The sequence below is a fragment of the Antechinus flavipes genome, chromosome 1 (assembly GCF_016432865.1).
Source record: "Antechinus flavipes isolate AdamAnt ecotype Samford, QLD, Australia chromosome 1, AdamAnt_v2, whole genome shotgun sequence".
NCBI lineage: Eukaryota > Metazoa > Chordata > Mammalia > Dasyuromorphia > Dasyuridae > Antechinus > Antechinus flavipes.
In genome coordinates this window covers 108,865,443-108,883,827 of record NC_067398.1, presented here as the reverse complement: position 1 = coordinate 108,883,827, position 18,385 = coordinate 108,865,443, and the positions used below count along the sequence as shown (strand labels likewise).

The 18,385-nt window shown below is 34.4% G+C and overlaps 1 protein-coding gene across 1 annotated transcript in view; it reads right to left on the bottom strand.

Annotated features, from left to right (window-relative positions):
- The window catches only part of GLDC (glycine decarboxylase), a 104,401-nt gene that overhangs the window by 55,902 nt on the left and 30,114 nt on the right, over window positions 1-18,385 (bottom strand). Inside the window, 6 exon segments of the mRNA XM_051987547.1 lie at window positions 3,395-3,500; window positions 4,973-5,069; window positions 6,868-7,064; window positions 9,931-10,078; window positions 11,664-11,741; window positions 14,497-14,661. Of these exon segments, the coding sequence (XP_051843507.1) occupies window positions 3,395-3,500; window positions 4,973-5,069; window positions 6,868-7,064; window positions 9,931-10,078; window positions 11,664-11,741; window positions 14,497-14,661 (791 nt within the window).

Genomic DNA, 18,385 nt, shown 5'->3' with positions numbered 1-18,385 from the left:
TATTGCTTGCCTTCTCAGTGGGTAAGAGAGAGGTAAATGGAAGAGAGAGAGAATTTAGGATTCAACATTTTAAAAGAATATTAAGAATAATATTTTTTAAAAGAATAATGATAACTGTGTATACAGGAAAAATGTAATACAGCGTGGTTATTCTAAAAGGAAGGTATTAGGTAGAACCAGTTCCATACCTGTATAATAAAAAGGTTATTTAGTGCATTTACAATTTTTACATAGTATTTTAAAAATTAAATTTATTATAATTACTTAAAATTAGCAGAATAATAGAAAGAATGCTAGACCTCGAGACAATTCTGATGTGGTTTGGGGCAAGTTACATGTCCTGTTGAAAACTCAGTTTTAGCATTTGTAAAATGAGCATTTTTTAAAAGAATTCTATATCACAGAATTGTTTCAAGAAAAGTTTCTTATGATGTCTAAACCAATATATGAATGTGAGTTGTTATGGACATTTCATCCCCCACCCCCTCACTGTGTACTGTGCCTTGAAGAATCCTTTGCTTTCTCCAAAGCTTACTTCATTGGTAGCTCTCCTTGTCCGTTGAGCTGACCCAAATCAATTGTTAATGACCTCACCTTGTCTAGGTGCTTATTGTATCCTGATATAATGTAAACTTCTTGAAGACAGAGACTATTTCATATTCACCTTTACACTCAGCACTTAGCAAAGTGTCTTGTTTTCTTTTCATTTAATATGGAACAACATGATTATGATGAAAAAAATATTGCTAAAAAACTTGAGTTTGAATCTTAGTTATGCTACTTACTACCCTTGTCATCTCTGTCAAAATCATTTAACTTCTCTAGACCTCAGTTTTCTCAGATTTAAATGAAGGGATTGGAGAAAATATTCTCAAAAATCAAAGAATACCACAATACAAGGGAGGTGACGCCAGGACTTGCAAGTGAATTGGATTTCAGGGAGGGAGGGCTGTGCAAAATCACATGCCTCAGTTTCTCTCTCCAGAGCCATCTGGATTCCGTGGCAAGGGTATAAATCAGGACAACTGGAGATGGCCCTGGAAAAACAACTGGTAGAAACTGTAGGAAGTGCTAATGTCACTATAGCTATCCGTAATAGCAGTTTTTAGAAAGATAGACACACAAATACACTGCAGGTGAAACTGCAAATCGGTCCAATCATTCTGGAAAGCAATTTGAAATTATGCATATGGCTAAGCAACTCACTAAAAAAATGGTGATTATCTAAGTCTTATTGCTAGGCTGAGTGTTGCTATTACTTTCTAAACTTTTATAGTCTTCCCAGGTCATTGTAAGTATATTTCATTGTTTAATTTTTGTTCTCCCATTAGTGACCACTCAAACCAATCCAGATGGGTTTGATGCCTTTTACTCCTCCTTTCTGGGGGCTCTCTGGCATTTGTTAGTTGATCCAAGCCATTTTTCCCTTCTTATTCTTCTGGTGGTGACATTTTTGTCATTGTGATGTCCCCAACAACTTGAGACAACTATAATTCCTGATAATTCCACTGTATAATATATCGAATAATATTTTGTAACTTTTCCTTTTTGATGCAAAGTTTCGCCTTATTGAATAACATAATTAACTTGCATATCAAAGATCCTAACCAGATCTAGCTTCCTTTGTTGAAATCCTGCTTTAAGGTTAATTAATTTACATATATAGTTCTACATCATATAATCCAAATATTATTTCCTGATACAGGAGTTTTCAAAAGTTTTTTAATGAACTAAAATGCTAAATAGTGTAAGAAATTTGCAAAGAGTAAAAGCTTAACATCATTGAAGCAGCATTATCTATATACATAAGTGGTAATTTTCCAGTTTAAAAAGCTAGAATGGCCCATATATGGTTCAATTCCTTTAGCTGAGACAGTATCTTTCCTACACACTATAGGGTTTCTGCAATCAGCTTGTACCTGCTTGAGAAAGTAGACCATGACATTTTCTATTTACATCTTAGAAACAGGCAAATGCTACGAATCAGGGGTTGATTTGTTTTGCTGATTATCTTCTAGTTTTGTTGTTATCCAACAACAACCCTGGTTAGAACCATGTATCAAAAGATTGTACTGTGTAAATTATAAAATGATACATAGGGACAATTAGGTAGTGCAAAAGATAGAGCACTGGATCTAGAGTCAGGAGGACCTGAATTCAAATCTTACCAGCAGTGTGACATATGTGTCAACCTTGATTGCCACAACAAAATAAATGATATATGAATGTCATTATTATATGAAAATTTTATGGAAGGGAGAAACACAAATGGTTACACTACAAAGGATTTTTAATTGACTCTATGCCCATTGGATTGATAGTGTATCTATGACTTATAGCTTTAAAAGAAAAGTTGACCTTAGATTTTACGAATATAAAGATAGGATGCTAAAAAAGAAAGACCGCTGGACTTGGATTGTCCCATCTGTTCTTTGATAGCTGTGTGATCTTGGGCAAATGACTTTTCTGGGGCTCTCTTTCCTCATATAGAAATGGACAAGATTGCACTACATGATCCATAAGGTCCATTCCAGTTCTGACAATTGTAAAAATGAATCTAGAAAAGTAACTTCTGTAAAATGGATTGAAAATTAGCCTCAAGAAGACCCAGATTCAAGTCCTATCTCAGCCCTATTGGCTATGTGACCCTAAGCATATCCCTAAACACACACCCTGGGCAAATCTAATAGTATTTTCAGCAGAACAGTTGAACTGCTTTTGTAGAGGGAATTTCCAGACTGAGAAATCCCTCAGTCAATGAAATCATAGGTTCAAACATTTCCCACTACAACAAGAAAAAAACCCCAATAATAACAAAAAACAGTCTCCCCCCCCATTTTAAGGTGATGATTATAGATTATTATTAGTTAATATTAAGCATTCATTGTACCTTTAGATAGCTTTAAAGTAAAATTAACCAGAAAAATTACTTCCCAAATCTCATTGACCGTAGTATTATGTGCCTTACAAGTACAGGCTTCCACTTCTGAACATTTTCAAAACTCACCTCTGATATAATATAATGGAATTAACCTTAGATTTAGAGTCAGAAGTAAGATTGAATCCCAGTTTCAATATTTACTATCTGCACAGCTATGTACAAAGAACATCACCTCTCCAACTGAGTCTCATTTTTCTTAACTCTAAAATGGAAGTAACAAAGATATAATAATTCTTGGATGATCTCACAGGGTTACTGACTCCATCAATTTTATAAAGCAGTATGGAAATGTGAATTATTTTGACATTACTGTGATGGCAAAAAGCAAAGATTAGTGACTGTGGTTAGTGATCAAATAGTCATGTTCAATGATAGAAATTTTTCCAAAGAGAAGAAACTGATCTGCAATATCCTTTCCCAATTCATGAGGTTTACAGAGTTTAAACTACTCACCTTCTGCTAGAATCAAGGTGGCATTATGTACCCTCCTGGCAATATGCTTAAGCCCACTGGAGCCATGGTAGATGGCAAACATAGTAGCCATGTTAGCCAAAAGGGCCTAAAAAAATAAGTACATTTCAGGAATTGTAGTCCAGGTCTGGCTAAAAGGTGTTTAGCATGATGATCACTGGATATTGGAAGTCAAGTCTGAAAACCAGTTAATGTTATGAATTCTATCCTGAAATTCCCTGGGTTTAACCATTTAAGACTGCTGTAGTAGTCATTTGAGTTTAACATGAAGATAAACTGAAGAGAGCTTTTCTCCCCACATATACTTATATGTACATACTAATATATATATACTTCTCTATACATGTATGTATACATTCACATATACATATATACCTCTATATACATACACATAGACATATATATGTATATTTATTATATATGAGAAAGGTGTCATGGTACAGCAGAGAGAATGCTACATCTGGAACTAAAGAAACTGGATTTAAATCCTGGATCTGATACTACCTGTGGGCTCAAGTTATTTGGCACCCGTGCCTCAGTTTCTTGATCTGTAAATTAAGAGAGTTAGAATAAATGATTTCTAGGCTCCCTTCTAATTCTAAGACCAAAATCTTATGATTAATAATTTGAACAATGTGTTTCTGCACAAGAAGTCAGTATAAAACAGTGGGGTCCAAGAGACCTGAATTCTAACCCACTGACCTACTGATGTTAGGTAAGCTGCTATATGTTCTCATTAGTAAAATGCAAAAACATATGGTTTTTCACCAACTTTCCAAGGCCATATAAGGAAAATACTTTGTAAACACTGACACTCCAGAAATATATGGTCTGGTTTTTATATTTTGGTCTTCATTCTGTTCCCTCTCTGGGTCTCAATTTCATCGTCTCCAAAATAATGGGAATTAAACTAGATGAAATGGCAGCTAGATGATTCAGTGGATAAAGAACTGGGTCCAGAGTCAGGATAGACCTGAGTTCAAAACCTGTCTCAGATACAAAACAGTAATGTGATCCTGGGTAAGTTATTTAATTTCCATTTGCCAAGTCACTGGAAAAAGAAATGGCAAACCACTCTAGTATCTTTGCCAAGAAAATCCTATGGACAACTAATGGGTCCACAGGGTCATGAAAAGTCACACATGAAAATGAATGAACAACAGACTATCAGAACTCTCAGGGCCTGATTCACTAAAATCAGATTTCCCAAGTCATACCAGACTTTTTCTAATAGTAATTATTATACATTATAATATTATAATCATATTACATTACATTGTACATTATAATAATATTATCTATTAAAATTGGGAGTTTTTCCTCTTCTTTTTTAAGTCTTTGTTGTAAGACATAGGTTTCTGTCTGAGAGAAGGGGAAGGACTAAAATATATCAGTAAATGTCAATGATAGAAAAGTAGAAAATATTAATTTATTTTTTAATTAAAAAAATAAAATAGTCTTCATTTAATTTTAAAAATGAAATAGTGTTCATTTTATTCAGCAGAGTGGAGGATAGCTACAGGATGTTTAATTGTGCTGATACATTCATTTGTTTTGTACCTGAGCTGTACAGATGTTGCTTGTAGCCTTATCTCTCCTGATGTGTTGCTCTCGCGTCTGCAGAGCAAGACGGAATACTTCCTTTCCTGCAGCATCTCTGGGTCATAAGACAAAATATCTGGTTAGCCATACTCACCACCAGCTGAGGTTATATGCACTGACGCTTTCCTCACTAAACAAAGAGGCAGTTAACAATTGCCCTTGCCATGTGAAGAGCTCACTATCTGTATCATTTTATCTTTAATCCAAGCATTTTCTTTTGCATCAAGAAAACTTGAGCAAAGAAAGAGGAATGGTTAGAGATTTAGCCCTGTATTTGCTGTAAGTTCTCTCTTTAGCCTCAAAGGAATTCATTCTCTATGTACAAACACAAAGATGCAAAAATATACAACATAAACAGAAAGACACTATTTTTCAATAATTGGAAAATAATTTTGTCATCTATACCACTACAGAACTTCTAAGACAAGAAATCTTAATTGATTCTAATATTTAATCCTATATTAATTGAAAAATTAATGAGGAATTGCCCCCTCCTTAGTTAAAAAAAAAAAAAGAAGTATGTTTTAAGAATAAATTATCTCCCAAATTTCACAATGTGAACTAAGTAGGCTCATAGGTATTATTTGTTCAGCTGCTAACACATGGTCTAGCAGATAAAAGCAATTTTTTCCAGTAACTATCATGGGGTTTCAGGAATGACACAGCTTGATACTTGAACAATTAGAAATCCTCAAGTAAATACACAAAGAGCTATATGAAGGTCAAAGTCTTTCAGATGCCTTTAAGATATCCTGTGGTTCAAGTTCATAAACTAATGATGGAAAAATGTCTAAAGGCACTTGGCTTCAAATATTTGTAGAATATATCAATATAATGAAGGAAAAGAGATAAACAAGTATGAAACCACTTCCAAAGTTCAGAAATTTCCTGAGCTAAATGAATATTCTTTCATTTGTTCATTCAATAATTAATTAACTATTGTGTCCAAGACACAATGTTATATGCTAGGAGAGACATAAAATTTAGATAAAATAGGATCCACTTCCTTATGGAACTCAACTGAGAAAGAGATAAAACAAAAATAGATGTAATACATATTATATGATGTGCATGAGGAAAATACAAAATATGAGGTTTAAGAAAAGGGGTAATTTCTTTGGGGGGAGTAAACAAAGAGCAGCTATTTTCAAGGGAAGCTTCCCACAGGAGATAACATTTCAGTTGCATTTTTTTTCAGAATGATTATCACTTAAATATAATGCTAATAAATTCTAGTTAGTTTGCACAAGTGTATTTTTATCTGTATCTATTCTAGAAACCATAATAAAGCATTCTAGGAGAAACCATTGATTTACTTATACCTGTTGGAAATTATCTCGACAAAATCCTATCCAAGCTTAGCATAGTACTGGACTAAGAAATGAATGAAAGTTCATCATGAATAGAATTTGTCTGTTTCTCAGGAAAAGGATGTTCTTATCCTGGGAGGGAAATCACATGGGAGATATAACCAATATTCCAATCCTTTTCCTTGAATCAGTTCCACCAATAAATTGAGAGCAAATGAGAAATGGGTTAGGGACTGTCTAAAGGAGATACCATGAAAATACTTATTGCTGTTCCATGCTGGAAACAAAGCTTATGTCCCCTAAAAGATTCCATGGTTGAGCAGTCCCATTCTTTTACAGCAGCCATGAACATGCTCAAAGAGAAAAGAAAGTAAAATGATATCTCCTGGACTAAAAGGCTATTCTTTTCTCTATGTCTTTCTTAGATGCTTCCTTCATTCATATACACAGCATAAATGAAGAGTAGAAAAACACAGCAAATGTGCAGAGTGGATTCTGGTCTTAATAATTAAGGGAAGAAATGAGCAAAAATCCAAGCTTTACCTTGTCACACCCACCATTCTTCCAGGCATCATTCTCACCAAGTTTTCCCGAACAGCAAAAAAGGCAGCATGTGGTCCACCATAGCACAATGGCACCCCAAACCTTTGAGAACTCCCCAAGGCAATGTCAACTCCAAATTCTCCTGGTGGTCTCAGGACACAAAGAGCTAACAGATCAGTAGCGCAGCAAGCCAGAGCCTAAAATGAGATGAGAAAGGATGGAATCAATCAACAGGTCTTTATTTAGCATTTATTTAATTCTTTTTGTATAAAAAAAAAATAAAAGATTTTCTTTAATATAAAATAGAAAGCATCATGAGATAATGCTGAACTTAGTCATGGGGCCTGAGTTTGGATCTACCTCTAGCTTGTTACTATTTATGTGACTTTGGGCAAGTAAATTAACTTTTCTAAACTTCAGTTTCCTCATCTCTAAAATGAGGAGATTGGACTACATAAATTCTAACCTAGGATCTAGAGCTTAATTCTAGAGATATGATTCTGTGGTTTCCCTCAGTACTTAATAATGCTTTTAGTAGGAACTTCATAAATATTTGTGAAATTTGGGTTTTGTTTCTTTTTTTCTACTTCTTATCACCTGTGGAAAGATTGAAACAAGTCTTTTATTTGCTTTAACAGCTGGTTCATTGACTGACAATATCACATATAACTATTGCTGATTTGAAGGTTTTATATTTGATTTCTTTGGAGGGGGCATAAGAAAGATCAGTTTTCTGTGTAATTCATTATATATGACAAGCAATTACTTCAAGTATATCAGGAAGATAGATGATTAATTATATTCCTTCATATACATGTGAACCCTAATCAAAACCAGACATTATTTCAGATGATACCAAAGATTTAGTTATAATACCTTGTTTTCTGAATGGAAGAGACCAAAATGCTTGTTTTGCTCAGAATTAAGGACAAAAAATATTTCATTATATGTAAATAAGTATGTAAGTCCGATTCTTTTTATACAGCAAAATACCTGTATGGACATGTATACATATATTGCATTTAACTTATACTTTAACATATTTAACACGTATTCGCCAACCTACTGTCTGCGGGAGGGGGGAGGGGCAAGGAGGGGAAAAATTGGAACAAAAGGTTTTGCAATTGTCAATGCTGAAAAATTACCCATGCATATATATATATATCTTGTAAATAAAAAGCTATAATAATAATTTTTTAAAAAGTTAACCAGAGGACAAATATATATAATGTCATGCTCATTAAGGAATGTTTATTGAATAAATGATGTAGTAACAACTTATGTTTTCTTAATGTCTTTTTTAACATTTATTCATGTAGCTTGTCATGTTTTTGAACCATAGTTGTGGAACTTAAGGGTAGAGGCGTAATATTCTTACTACTTTTGTTCCAAGAGCAAATACAAAATGCTCTTCAAATGGCTTCAAAGCCCTTCATAACCTAGTTCCCTTCTACCTCTTCAGTTATTCCTCAACATGTATTCTTCAATCTAGTGATACTGGTTTCCTAACTTTTCATGAATTCACTCCATCTCTTGGCTCCAGGCATTTTCTCTGGTTGTTCCCCATGTCTGGAATGTTCTCCTTCCTCATCTCCACCAACTGGCTTCTCTGGTTAACTATAAATCCCAACTAAAATCCCACCTTCTTTAATCCCTCTTCACTCCAGTGCTTTCCTTCTTTTAATTATTTCCTATTTATCCTATATATAGTTTGCTTTGCACATACAGTGGTATCTTGTAACTTGCTATTAATTGGTTGCAGAAGGCAAAAATAGTGAAAACAAATACTGAAAAAATTTTTTCCCAGCTCAACTCCTTCCTTCTTGACCCAACTCACTTTCTGAGGACACTAGGACCCTTATACTCTCACCCTTCTCCCCTTCCTAAACCCCACCCAAGCTTCCTTGAAGGAGATTGGGGCTGGATGTGGAGGTGGAAGCTACAGTCTCATGCCCTCTGCCACCCAGGATCCAATCTGACAGTCCTGCACACTACTACCTTTCATTAGGGAGAAGGTGGCCATGACTGAGGGCAATAACGGTGATTGAGCAGAACACCTAGACAACCTCACATCCGCACTTCTCAACCAAGAGAACAACCAAGTCCTATGAGCGCTGACCAACCATCAAGTGCTGAAACATTTTTCTCATTGAAATGCATGGAATACCAAATTCAACCATTTTCAAAGCAGACAAGTGCCAAAGTTCCATTGTATCTGTTTGCATGTTCCTCTGCCATTAGACTGTAAGCATTCAATGATGGTTTCTTATTGATTAATTAAGATAACAATGGATGATATCATGGTTAGAGTTAGACTTGTAACAAGAAAGACATGTTCAAGTCTCACCTCTAACTCATACTCTGTGTGACTGAGCAAATCACAACTTCAGTATTCTATCAGATCTCTAAGACTGTAAGTCACAGAGAAGGTAATTAACAAGTATTGATAGTTTCTATCCTCAATAACTATTTTGCTGTCTTACACATGATAGGTGTATAATGCATTAAAGTGAATTACTTTTAAACATAAAGGAATATAAAGGAAATGAAGCCTGTAAAGTACTAAAGCCCTTCCTCAGTATGAATTTCCTCATCCCAGGATGTCATCCCCCTTTGATGACATTGAAGGACTAATCCCTATGCCTGATAATAACAGCTAACATTTATATAAGAGCTTTTGGTTTGAAAAGCACACTACATATATGATCTCATTTAATCTTCATCATTTCCTTATGAAGTCAGTGTTACTGCCCCCTCTTCCATAGGTGGGGATTAATAGTTAATCAAACAGTGAATATTTGAAATCAGTGCTAATCCAATAATACCACACACCTTAAGTGCCTTTCATCACAGAAAATTCATCAAATGACCTCATCAGTGTGGATGTAACCCCACCCCCACCCCCCATCCATGATGATCACAACTCCTCTGTCTCAGGAGAAGTCTTAAAAAGTTGCAGTTCCTGAAAAACCATCAGTGGACTTTTTTCTTTTACAGAGAAGGAATTTCGGAGCCATAGGATAGATTAAAGATGAAATACACAAAAGTAAGCTGTGGTCCTACCCCATGCTGGTGGGCTCTATCCACAAGCTCCATAAAGTCTTCCACCTTCCCCTCTGTATCTGGATATTGAAATAGTACTCCACTGACATCTTTAGTACTAAAGTCCATTTCATGAGGCAGTTTCAATTCAATGAGGACCCCAATGTAACTGTGAAGAAAAGAAATAGTCATCAGATTACACAGTGTTGGAATATTTACACCTTATATTTAGAAAGGGAAAATGACATTGAAAAAATAAATTTGTTCTAAATAAGCCTAAGTTGGGCAGTGAGACTAGCTTTGAGTGATGATGTAAAGCAGGACAAGTCTATGTTCTATGTCCCAAGGGACCCCTTTGGCACGCTGCCCCTTCAATTTATAACCACCTCTCTTCCCTCAGTTGTTCAGTACATTAGTGATCTCTTTCTCTTATTTCTACCAAAACCTGCCCTTAGAAATAGATCTGCAGCTAATACCTCAGAAGATGTAAAGAATTTTAAGTTTTACTTCCTAACAGGAATCTTTTTATAGTAACAAAGATGAAAGTCTTAGGGTAAAGAATGAAATTTTAGTGATAAAAACTGGGATATAAATATATTGAGGAGATTTAGAAAGATTTTCCCCAAATCACTCCACATGAGAAAGCCCCTAAGAGCCAGACTATGAGCCACCAAAACAAATTAGAGGAAAATAAGTTAACAAATGTTTGCTCCCACAGACAAAGTACATATAATGAGATTTGGGGTCCAGTGTTCAGATTGCCTACAGTGAAGATTCTGGGCACTTGCAATAGCTTGTATCAAAAAGAATTCTTCTTTTCTGTACACTTTACTACAAAAGCAAAGAAAGCTGTTTGGCTGTACATAGATCCAGCAGTGTTACTACTGGGCTTATATCCCAAAGAGATATTAAAGAAGGGAAAGGGACCTGTATGTGCCAAAATGTTTGTAGCAGCCCTCTTTGTAGTGGCCAGAAACTGGAAAACGAATGGATGCCCATCAATTGGATGTTATGGAATATTATTGTTCTGTAAGAAATGACCAGCAGGATGAATACAGAGAGGCTTGGAGAGACGTACATGAACTGATGCTAAGTGAAATGAGCAGAATCAGGTGATCATTACATACTTCAACAATGATACTGTATGAAGATGTATTCTGATGGAAGTGGATTTGTTCGACAAAGAGAAGATCTAACTCAGTTCCAATTGATCAAGAATGGATAGAATCAGCTACACCCAGAGAAGAACACTGGGAAATGAATATGGACTACTTGCATTTTGGGGTTTTTCCCCCTGGTTATTTTTACCTTTTGAATCCAATTCTTCTTGTGCAACAAGAGAACTGTATAGTTCTACACACATATATTGTATCTAGGATATGCTGTGACATATTTAACATGTATAAGACTGCTTGCCATCTAGGGGAGGGGGTGGAGGGAGGGAAAGAAAAGTTGGAACAGAAATGAGTGCAAGGGATAATGTTGTAAAAAATTACCCAAGCATATGTTCTATCAATAAAAAGTTAAAAATAAAAAAAGAAAGCTGTTTGGTAAAACTGTTTGGTGGTTTCCCTTTATGTAAAAAAAAGATAAAAAAGAATTTGGTGAAAAGAATACAAGTAGTGGTACCCTAGCTTAGGGCTCAATGTCCAATCTGTGGAACCCAAAGCAAGCCAATCTGAAAGGTAGGACAAGAAAAACAATACAGGCAAAAATCATTCTTAAATTTCAAAATACAAATGAAAAAGAGTTACTTGGCTCGAGTCTGCACAACAGCTATTGTCTGTGGATGGCACCGGGGGTCCACATAAAATTTCCTATTTTTGCTGTGTCTGTTAAAAAATAGAAAAAGAAAAGTCATATAAAAACACATAAAGAATTATAGGGTCATTTTCTTGTAAGAACACAAAGCAAGATCATTTTATAGGATCACTGGAGCTACAACATACCTGACAAATCATCTAGTCTTAACATTTTTTGTGTCAGAGACCTCTTTAATAATAATAGTGTTTATGTAGTACTTTAAGATTTGTAAATCATTTTTAAAATATCTCATCTTATCCTCATAACCCCCTTGTTTTTAAATTTTAAATTGCATAATTTATTATATAAAATGCATAGAACAAGATACATAGAATTGCAAAAGAAACCAATTACATTGAAAAAAAATGTATTTTTTTCCGGTCCAGGTTTGCAGATCTCCTGAAATTTATTCATGGACCCCAAGCTAAGAGCCACTAGTCTAATCCAATACTATAATTGAAGAATGAGGAAATTGAGGCTCAAGGGGCAGAAGTCTTATACTCAGAATCCCAAGGTCATTGGATTAAGGAATTTGAAGCCAGAAGAATTCTTAGCTATCATTTAGTTCACATTTCATACTTTACAAATGAGGAAACTGAGCCCTACAAGTATATAGTACCTTGCCTAAGGTAAAAGAGCAATAACTCAACTGTTGGAGATCTTCCTTAAATTTCATGAGTCTCTGATTCTAATTTTGTAAGTGAAAGAAGTATCCAAATAATTATTTGGAAAAAAGTAAACCAAAGTTAAGGGAAAACAAGGAAAAGTTGAGAATTAAATAAAAAACTGAAAAAAACCTCTAGAAGAAATGTTTGGTAAGGCAGAGAATGAATGGTAGAGTTGAAGAGCTGCAAGATAGTAAGAATGCCCATCAGTTGGGGAATGGCTCAATAAGTTGTGGTATATAATTATGATGCAATAATATTGTGCTATAAGAATCAATAAGGAGTCAAGGCAATTAGTTGGTATAGTGGATAGAGCACCAGCCCTGACATCAGACAGACCTGGGTTCAAATTTTAACATTTTCTGGCTGTGTGACCCTGGGCAAGTCACCTAAACCCAACTGCCTCCGCAAAAAAAGAAAAAAAAAAAGAGAAAGAATCAACAAGTTTAGTTTCAGAGAACCCTGGAAAGAGTTATATGAACTGAAGCAAGTAAATGGAGCAGAATGAAAACATTGTATACAGTAATAGCAAAATAGTATACTGATCAACTGTGAAAGACTTGATCACTGATCAAGACAATGATCCAAAATAACTCCAAAGGTGCTGTAATGAAAAATGCTATCTACCTCCAGAAAGAGATAATGAATATTAAGGGATATTTCTTCATATTTTCTTTATTTTTCTTGTTTTTCTGTGTGTATTTTTTATGGCTGTCATGGAAATACATATTCACATATATAATGAATCATATTGCTTTCCTTCTCAATTGATGGGGGAAGAAGATAAGGAGGGGAGAGAATTTGGAATTCAAATTTTTTTTAATTAATGTTAAAAATGTACTTGGGAAACATTTAACCAAATAAATAAAAAAAAAACAATTTTTAAAAAGATACAAAGAGGAAACCAGAAATTACTCCATGATCAGGAAGAAACAGAACAGAACCAAAGAAAAAAAAGTTGTCTGGATCAAAATATCCTGAGATGTACAAAAGAGATCAGATTTCACAATAAAGGTAAAGCTGAAAATTATGAATTGTGAAAATATGGAGTGTTCCCACTCCAGAGAAACTCTGATAATTAAACAACCTTTCTGTAGTTCATCTTCATGGATTTTCTACCTCCCAGGGCAAAAAAAAAAGAGTAAAGGAGAGTAAAGATACATGCACATGCATGTGTATGTGTGTGTATGTGTGTGTGTGTGTGTGTGTGTGTTTTACAGATAAGAAAACTGAATGTGAGAGAGGGATGGTCACATAGCTAATAAGTTTCTGAAACAGGATTTAAACTCTGGTCTGTCTTAGAAAGAAATTTGTGGGTGTATACATGTATGAATGTGAATTGCAAAAGATGATGAATAACAGAAAAGTCAAAGATGATGGAGAATAAAAGAAATGGAATGGCTGAACTTGGGAATTTGTTTTGCTTGACTATGCATATTTGTTACAAAGGTTTTGTTTTTTTAGTTTTTTCAATGGGGCAAGGAGAATTGGGAGTGAGAAGGAAGGCAGGAATAAGAGTGACCCAAAAAACCTAAATCCTCAATCCAATGTGAAAAAAAGAAAAAGAAAAAAGTGACTGAAATATTTTTTAAAGTGTAGCATAGAAGAAAACAGAAAATAAGAAGGAATCACAGACAAACAAGAAAGCTTTGAAAGTTGAATTTACTATGGGCTTAAAAAACAAGCTATCAATATAGATAGTGATTTTCCATTTCACATCCAAACCTCTTTTTCTGTTCTGCCATGGATGTGTATACTCATCCAGTGTTTTGTTAGGTTAAAAAATTTTTTAAAAACCAATGCAATAATTTTTGTTTTTCTTTCCAGGTTATTTTTACCTTTCTAAATCTGATTTTTCTTGTGCAACAAGAGAACTATATACATATGTACACATATATTGTATTTAAGATATACTTTAACATGTTTAACATGTATGATACTGCCTGTCATCTAGGGGAAGGAAAAAGTTGGAACAGAAGTTTTTGCAAGGGTCGGTGTTGACAAATTACCCATGCATATGTTCTGTCAATCAAAAGCTATAATAATAATAATAAAACCCAATACAATATTTATAACCAGGAGGTATCCCTTCAAGGGTCCAAGGTTTTAATGGTCTTACCTGTGACATAACTGCATAGCCTCCGCTGCAGCAGTCCCCTCATCTAGCAAGGAAGCATTGGCTACGTCCATTCCAGTGATATCACATACCATGGTCTGGAAATTGAGCAAACTCTCCAGTCTTCCCTGGGACACCTCAGGTTGGTAAGGTGTATACTGGGTAACCCTGTAAGGAAAACAAAATATACACTCACAATGTCAGTTTGGCTTTCCAAAGAAGTCACTTTCCCACAGTCATTTCTTATTCATAGATAATAATGCAACAATTCAACAAATATTTACAAAGTACCTAATAAATCCAGGTGATGCAATGGATGGAGTGCCAAGCCTAAAGTCAGGAAAACTCATCTTCCTGAATTCAAATATGGCCTTAGACTACAGCTATGTGACCTTGGGCAAAACACTTAATCCTATTTACCTCAGTTTCCTCATCTATCAAGTGAGCTGGAGAAAGAAATGGCAAACCACTCCATTATCTTTACCAAGAAAACCTCAAATGGAGTCACTAAAAGTCAGACATAACTTCATAATAACAAATAAGTCCAGATCTCATAGACCATTGTTCTTTCCAGCAATATCATCCTACCTTTTAGTCCAAATAATTATGTATGTCTATAAAATTAATGACTTATTTTATAGAAACAGAGAAGGACCCATGAAGAATTAAGAATTGTAGAGAGTGGTTTCTTTGTTTTTAATTTATGGGTTTTTGTAGCCCAAAATTCCATTAGTGATTGACTTAGTCATAAACTTTTCCACATTTAACTTGACTAATTCTATTTAAACAGACAAAGTGGATTAATTAAGCCAAAAACATTAAGAGATTGCTGTGTGCTAAAGATGAAAGATGAATAGTTCTTGACCTCAAGGAGTTTTCATTCTATCAGGTAAGACATGTCCATGCATTTCTGAGTATAGGCAAAATGAATACAAGATAATTCAGAGTAGCTAGTATAAGGGTTAGAGTATCTGGGGAAAACTTGATCTGAGCTCAACTGCAGCTGGGGTCATTCTTGTATCTCTTGTAGATCTTTCTTCTTTAAGTGTCATGGAAAGAATGGAGTCAGGAGACCGAAAGAGCATTTCTTACTATTCACAAAATGGAGCTGAACTAGAACTCATCGTCCTGAATTTAGAGTGAGACCTGAATTTAAATCTGGAATCTGACTCTTATTAAATCCATGGTCATAGGCAAATCATTTTACTTCCGGGCTTCAGTCTCTTAATCTGTAAAATGGCTATGAGAAGATTTCTAATTTTTTTTTTTTGGAAAGATTGTTATGGGTGTCAAATGAGATAATATGACATGATACTGTTACGGTTTGTTATAATATAATTTATGACATATTATTTATAATCATTTGTTATTATTATAACATCATAATAATTTATTGATATGTATTAACCTCAAATTAATATATTCTCAATTCACTTGCTATAGTTATTACTCACTATCACTTATTCAAATTTGTTCAACTATGGGGACCATTTCTATTATCTTTTTCAAAAGGTTGTTGTGAATATCAAATAAGATAATGACATAATACTGTTATGGTTTATTATAATATAATTTATGATATATTATATTATTATTTACAACCATTTGTTATTATTATAACATCATAATAATTTATTGATATGTAATACCCCAAATTAATTTTCAATTCACTTGCTATACTTATCACTCACTACCACTCAAATTTGTTCATCTATGGGGACCATCTCTGTTCTTTTTTCAAAGAGTTGTGGGTATCAAATGAGATAATTACAACATAATACTATTATGCTTTGTTATAATATAATTTCTGATATATTATCTACAACCATTTGTTATACTTATTATAACATTATGTTAATTTATTGATATGTATTAATCTCAAATTAATATATTGTCAATTCACATGCTATACTTATCACTCACTACCACTTATTCAAATTTGTTCAACTATGGAAACCATTTGTGCTCTACACAGGATGTCCTCAAAGTCTAATTCTGTACAATTATATAATGAAGCCCAAAGTTGACTTGGGATGATACAGAGGTAGTGATACAAGAGTGGAAGTTGGGTTAATAAGAGGTACAAAGTTTAAAAATTTGAATTAATTCTCAGTCATTTTAACTGGACAAGAGTTTTTTTTTTTTTTTTAAGTGGGGGAAGGGCAGGAACTGTCGAGTAACTCTATGCCTCAACTGACATCCTGCACAATCTGGTGTTTCAGCAACGGCAACGCCAGTTGCCAAATTCCAAGAACTTGGTGAACTGGAATGAATCAGGCCAGCAAGACACAGTGCAGGCGAGCGGAGGGGAGAATTCACTCCAGGACCCATGCAGGAGCAGGGGTCAGACAACAGCTTCTGCAACTAAAGTTGACCAATGTCCTGCTCTTATACAACCAGGAACTCTCACAAAGTGGGAAGAAGCAAAACACTGGGAATAAGGTGGGGGAAGGGCAGGGAGAACAACAATGGCTAGATAGCTTGAATTTCATTTCTTTTTCTATCCAGAAATTCCTATCTAGACTTACATATGCTTAATGGATATTTTCAAGGCCCAAAGAGAAGAGGAATATAAACAGTTTTGTTATATAGTAGGCACTGGGGAAGGGTGGGGGATATTTCTCCTTAATGGGGGGTATTTCTCCTGAAGGGTTCATCAGTCAAACTCTCTGAATGTTAATTCTCTAAAATTTGGTCTGTTTGTTGTAAGGTTCTCTACTTAACTTTCAGGGGATGAAGAAAAAAGGGAAAAGTTAAAATTAGACCTACCAAAGTCCTGAGCAGTTAAATGGATAGAGTTTTGGGTCTGGAGTCAAGAAAACTCATCTTTCTGAGTCCAAAGCTGGTCTCAGATACTTAATAAATGTTTATTTCCTTCCTGCCTACACCCCACTTAGAAGACTAACTCCTTGAAGATCAGAATAACAGATTATCTCAACTTTGTCCTTCTTTCTCCTTCCCCTCTCCACTGGACACTAGCACTGTTTTCTCTCTGAGTTTCTTAAACTTTTAACTGAATATGAGGGTTGTAAAATTATGTTTTATATTATCAGTAAATGTTTGATTTTAATATTTTATATATCTAGATCCCCCAGGGTCACATAAAAATTTCTTGGGAGAAAAAGGGTTGCTTCTGAAGCTGGGTACATTAAAGATGGAAAGAAGCAATATACCTATCTACACTTGAGTCATAATGAGAAGCGAAAATGAAAAGACTTTAGAAACTTTGCACATTCTTGACTCTTACAAAGTTTAATGATCTTTCTCCTTTACATCTTGTATTTTTGAACCTTCCCATTAGTGTTTTTACGTTTTTGTAAGAATCTCTTAAAATCTAAATGTTCCTCTGTATGACCAAGAATGATTCCCTAACAATGAGACACCTTCTATTTAATTAAAGTATGTAGTTCAAATGCACCTTCACTATAAATTCAACAAAAATAAAAGACAGAAGCCAAGGTGCTGCTAGTTAGCTAGCTAGTTAGCTAAAAGAGCTCACATTATTACTTGCCATATGACATCTACGAAACCCTTTAAAAAGTCATGGGAAGAGATATGCAAGTAGCATTTTTTTAAGATTAGGAACTGAAGTTATTACAACTTATATAACAGGTGCCAGGTAAATAGCCCAGAACTCATAATCTAAATCCAGTGTTCTTCCACTAAATACTATGTATCATTCCCAAAATATCTTTTTTTAAAGCACTTTAAAACACTGAGATTAGCAGTTCTCAGTATGTGGTTCATTAAAACCTAATATTTTCAGGGGATTTATGAAAGCAAAACAATTTTCATAAATAATACTAATAGATCATTTGCCTTTTTAAATACTTTCTCTTTTTCAGTTACATATCTGAAGCTTAATTTTCTTCATATAGTTCAACCAAAACAA